Source organism: Dromiciops gliroides, chromosome 6, assembly GCF_019393635.1.
Source record: "Dromiciops gliroides isolate mDroGli1 chromosome 6, mDroGli1.pri, whole genome shotgun sequence".
NCBI lineage: Eukaryota > Metazoa > Chordata > Mammalia > Microbiotheria > Microbiotheriidae > Dromiciops > Dromiciops gliroides.
The window spans coordinates 79,102,315-79,108,074 of NC_057866.1; the positions used below are offsets into that span (position 1 = coordinate 79,102,315).

Genomic DNA, 5,760 nt, shown 5'->3' on the forward strand with positions numbered 1-5,760 from the left:
GACACTTAACACTTACTAGCTGTGTGACCCTGGGCAAGTCACTTAACCTTCATTGCCCCCCCACCCCCCCAACGCCACCCCACCCCCACAAAAAGTATAATTGTACTTAAAGATATCTTGAAAAGGACAATTTTGGAGAAACCTGGGAAGACTTAAATGAACTTATGGAGAATGAGGTAAGCAAGAATAGAATAATTTATACAGACATAACATTGCAAAGAAAACCGGCTTTGAAAGACTTAAGATTTAAGAACACTGATCAATGGCCAACCAACTGACCACTCTAGGCAACTGATGATGCAGCATGTTACTCTCTTCTTGACAGGAAAGAGATGAACTCAATTTGCAAAATGAGAAATACATTTTCAGTCATGGCTGGTGTATGTATTTGTTTTGCTTAACTACACTTATCAGTTACAAGAATTTTCTTTTTCTTTTTTTACCAGGTGGGAAGAGCAAGAAACAAGGAAGCTAGTAAGAATGTTGCTGAAAAGGAGAGGGGAAAAAAAGGAAAAGAGAAAGGTCTTTGAAGCATTTAAAGAAATTCACAGAAGAGAACAGAAAGAAGTTCAGAAAGAAGCACTATGAGAACAACTTTGAAAGTAAGATCTTGAATTTACTTTTATCATGGTTTTGGGTTTTTTTTTTTAGTAAGCTGTACTTAGTAGAGATTTGTGGCTTCACACATAATCTTCTTTTGTTCTATTTTATTTTGTACATGGAAATGTTCATCCTTTTGATGTTTCAGAATAAAAAATTTAGAAATTTAGGATAAAAAATAAAAATTTACAAAAAGAATTGTATCTGCGGTAGGTTTGGAAAAACAAAACTATAAAGCTAGAAGGGGAATTAATCTAGCTGTTCTCTCTCCCCCTCCCCCCCCCCACTCCTTTTTTCGCCAGGGCATGGTGGTATTGCCCGGATTATTCCTAGAAGCCACCTTCTTTGCCAGATAACCACTACAAGCCCACTCCTTCAAGCGTGCATACCTACCTAAAAAAAAAAAAAACTGGCAAAATCCATCTGGTCACGGTCTAGTATAGAATAACAAAAGAGAGACATATTTAGCACTGAGTAGGAAGCATTTTTCATATGAGTTGTTCTTGGGATGTTCAAGAAAAGAAAGCATACATTTATAATGGATTAAGCCCTTTTTTTACTAATCTGGGCAAAGGAAATTATGTTTTATGCAAAAAAGCATTGACTAAGGAAAGTACTCTCTTAGCTGAGAATCTCCTGTCTCCTAAAGTTTTAATAAGGTTCTGCCTACAACCATCATTGTTATTTCTAAGTGTAAAAAAAACAATATTGGTCTGGATAGGATATTACATGGAGAAAACAATTTCTTTAAAATTTGCTTCTCAAAATGGGGGAAGGGATAATCAATTAGTATTTGTTTAATGAAGAGAGAAAATTAGACTTAAAAGCACCTACCTGGTGGTGGTCCTTTGTTCTCAGAGGACCAACATGACATCACTATAGCAGAGTCAAGGTACAGTGTGTTCAACTGTAGTCAATCAGACCAACATGAACTCAGAAGGTTGTACCACCCATTGGGCACAAATAGTCCATATGAACATTTGGAGTGCAGAGGTCTCTAAATTTGTACATCTCACATTTCTTTTGAGCTCCTGCAATTCTGCTTTGTTCATAGAGCACAGTGCCTTCTTTGATGAGTGTATGTCATTCTGGGGACCTACTATGTTCAAGGCTAAATAGTGGATAAAGAGACAGCCGCAGAGTCAGGAAGACCTGGTTTCAAGTCTCACCTATGATACCTATTGTTTCTGTGACCCTGGACAAGTCACTTAACCTCTCAATGCCCCAGGAAACTCTCTAAACCCCTATCTTGTAGTATAGCTAGCCTTGGGCAAAGAAAGTTTCCTCACAGGGGATTTATTATACCAGTGAAATCCCAGGTCCGATCTAAAAAGAAAAGTGTACAAGGCATTAGGTTGGGTATTTGGGATACAAAAATAAAACTGTCCCTGGTCTCAAGAAGCTTACCTTCTACTCCATTATAAGTAAATAGAGGAGAGGAATTGGACCTGTAATTTTACTGGTGTAGAGAACACTTAATGAGGGACTCCGTCTGCCAGTGTGGCTCATCACTGAGTCTCTAAATGGTACAGGAGATAGAGCACTGGACCTGGAGTCAGTAAAACCTGAGTTAAAATTCTGACCTCAAACTCTTAGTAGCTGTATAACCCTGGGCAAGTCACTTAACTTCCTTATTTGAAAAATGGGGACAAGGACAGCACCTATTTGTTGTGAGGATCAAATGAGATGAAATATGTAAAATGCTTTACAAATCTTAAAACACAAGTTAAATACTAGCTTTTAATATACCGTAATTACTGTTGCTTCCTCAATTTATACTCTAAGATTCAGTATGATTTGCCCAGGGTCATTCATACAGACAGTATATGTTAGAGGAGTGATTTGAATCTACATTCATGGCTGTATGACCCTGAAACCAGCTGATGTCTCATAGGACCTTGCTACATGTACATCCTCCTGATAGAATTGGTGGAGCCCCAGACGTTGGTGATATTTTTTTTTAGTGCAAAACAATAAATTTTTATTTGTTCACAGTGAGACACAAGCAACTGCCTTGACATTTTTAGAAGATTCTAATATGGACAGCAAAACCTTTTGATTTCAATTCTCATTCCCTAAGATTGTACCATTTTCCCTTGCAGTTCATATTTATGGCATTTACTGTGGATTGTTTTTGACATGCTTACAGAAGTTGGTGATTTTTGCTTCTGAGGACAGAACACTTCCAACACATGACTGACTTCTGCCTTTCCTCTATCAACTAAAAGATTCTATACTTTCTCTTAGGCACCACCAGCAAAGGGCAAGCAGAGGTGCATGTAGCTAATAAGAATTTTGGGGAGAACAGCAGGTTAATTGAATGCCAGTCTTCCCTGAGGTTGAAAACCGAAGGACTTGGCTACTGCAATATCTCCTTTAGGCAGCCACACCTCTGTCACCCCATGGCATGCAGGCAAACGATGGGCTTTTACATGTTTCAATCCAGTGCTGGCATCCTCTCAAGTGGGTGTAGCCAAGAGAAGAAATGAATAAAGTTCTAAAGGTATTTTTTCTGTAGTATCATGTTGTAGGAGCTTGTGATTGGGCAGTGGGAGTGCCCTGGCTGTATAAGTAACACACTGGCTTACCAGTGGAGTATAGGCCTTCCGAAAGGTTACCCAGCCATTCTGAATTGCACTGGAGTCTGAGCTGGCAAGGTAAGTGACTTTCAAAGTTTCCATTTCTATTCTGCTTTCAATGGGAGGCTTGTACCATGTGACCAAAGCCAGGAGGGTCGCCAACCCCCCCTTTGCTCCCCAAGTAAAAGAGCAGTATGTTTGAAGTCTCCCATCCTGGGTTTGAGTCCCAACCATGTGCCACTTATTGGGTGATTTTGGACAAGGCACTTAACCTTGCTAGGTCTTGGTCTTCTCTGTCAAAAGAGGGAATCAGACTGAATGATGCCTAAGGTCCCTTCCAAATCTAACAGTTTGTGATTCTGTGATTCTGTTTCCTATAACTTTTTGAGTGAGTTTAGCTAAAAAGCCTGGGGAACTTGTAAGTGCTTTGCCGAGTTTAAAGGTGAATAACATTTAAAGTGTCCTATTTGCCCTCCTGTTTGTTTCTTCCTTCTTTCCTTTTTTTTCTTTCTCTCATTCTTTCCTTCCTCTTTCCTTTTTTCTTTCTCTCTCTTTTTTCCTTCCTTTCTTTATATTTCCTTCTTTCCTTTCTATCTTTCCTTCCTACTTTTTCTTTTTCTTTATCTCTCTCTCTTCCTTCCTTCCTTTCCCTTCTTTTTTCTTTTTCTTTTGTGAAATTTCAGTAGTTGTGTAAATCACTTCCTTTCTCCATAAGTAATGCTCATAGGTTTGGAGTTTCTTAATATGTAAAGATGAACAGAATATTGGGGTTGGACTGCACTTAGAGGTCACCTAGTTTAATTTCCTCATTTTACAAATGAGGAAACTGAGGACCAGAGAGCGAAGGTAACTTGCGCAAGACCACAGAGCTCATTAGTGGCAAAACCCTGACTAGAATATGTCCCTGTGACAGAGAATCTTTTATTTTCATAAAGAATTCCCATTAGCTTCCTCATATTTGCTACAAACAGCAAAGAAATCAGGAATGACTAGATTAACCAAAGGGATGGCATCATGGGAAGAGCTTTCTATGTATTTTTAATGAGAAGATCTGGAATTGGGTCCTGCCTCAGTTTCTTAATACTCGTCTAATTTGGGGCAAGTTGTCACCTTTCTCTGGACCTTTTTGTTTCCTCATCTGCAAAATTAGAGAATTGAATTAAAATTTCTAAAGTTCCTCCCTGCTCAAAATCTGTGAACTTATGATTCTGCTCCTTACCCAACCTTAATCAAAGCTCTGGGGAGAAGCATTTGTATGTTTTTTTAAAGTATATTAGGGAGCAGCTAGGTGGCTAGGTGGACCTGAGTTCAAATCTGGCCTCAGACAATTGACACTTACTAGTTCTGTGACCCTGGGCAAGTCACTTAAAGCCCTATTGCCTTGTAAAAAAAAAAAATTAAGAATATTGGACTGACTAGTAAAGGTCCCTGAACAGAGAGGGTGGCTATTCAAGCATGTGATGCTGTGACTCGTAATTCCAGGAGCCAAAGATTGTCACCCTGTACATTACTCCATACAGGGGTCATTCGGGCAGTATGTTACTGAGAGAGTTGTCAGCAGGAATGGTGGGACAAAGAGGAAGGAGGAGCTTCTGAGAGGAAAGGGCCCTCTGACTAATCTGACTTTGTAAAACAGGTTTCACACCCAAGTTGGAAGCATGAAGATAAAGTGCATTGCCCTGTTCTCCATCCTGCTCCTGGTCTCGCAGCTGTTCTTGGTAGAGTGTGAAAAACAGAAGAAAAGAAAAAATGGGAGAGACGGTAAAGGGGAAGGGAAAGAGCCTGGCTCTGCTGGCACGCACGAGAGAGGCCAGAAAACCAAGGGGGAAAAGAAACTTCCGAGGGGCAAGTTTTCCACGCGAGAGAATGTCCCCTGTACTTGGGCCGTGACTGAGAAAGAGGGCGTCACCTTGAAAGTTCAATGTAAAGGACAGGAAACCCAATTTGAGTGTACCTACACTGGCAACCCATCTTCCTGCTCCCATTTTGTGGGCAATGAAAAAGCCTATTGGAAACAAATTGGCCGTGCCTTGCGCAAACAGAAGAACCTTTGTGCAGACCCAAAGAGTGTCCTCAAGTCCCGCGTGTGTAAGAAGGGTTCCAAGGAGGCCCATCTCAAAATGGTGGCCTCCACCCTAAAGGACGGGAGCCAGGATAAGAAGGGGAGAGAGCATCCTCAAACTCCAGCTCCCACAGCTGCTCTGCCGACCAGTCAGCAATCAACCACTGAGAAGTGTGTGGAGGACGTTGAAGTGATCAACCAGAGAAAGGTGGCAGAGGAATATTGTGGAGAATCCTGGAGCTCACTGTGCACCTTTCTGCTCACTATGCTACAGGACAAAAAGTGCTAACAAACTCTCAGGGGACTCGGCCCCTTCTCAGCCCTTGCCCCTAATAGGAGCCTTCCTCTTCATGTGCTGCAGAAAACCCAAGCATGCTTCCCTCTGTGGCATGAACTCCCATGGTGCTGGAAGGGAGGGAAGTACAGCTATGTATTTAAATGTGTTTTGTCATTTTTTTTCTTTTTTTGTATTTTGGAATTTATACTTTATTAGATTTTATTTTCGTAGAGGCTGCTCAC

The 5,760-nt window shown here is 40.8% G+C and overlaps 1 protein-coding gene across 1 annotated transcript; it reads left to right on the forward strand.

Annotated features, from left to right (window-relative positions):
- Positions 1–4,837: 4,837 nt before the first annotated feature.
- On the forward strand, positions 4,838–5,530 carry FGFBP1 (fibroblast growth factor binding protein 1). The gene has a single exon (XM_043969851.1). It carries the CDS (start codon positions 4,838–4,840, stop codon positions 5,528–5,530), a length of 693 nt encoding a protein of 230 aa, XP_043825786.1.
- Positions 5,531–5,760: the final 230 nt, after the last annotated feature.

Excerpts from the sequence above, each read along its gene's own strand:
- FGFBP1 (XM_043969851.1), top strand. The coding sequence starts at position 4,838 with ATGAAGATAAAGTGCATTGCCCTGTTCTCCATCCTGCTCCTGGTCTCG.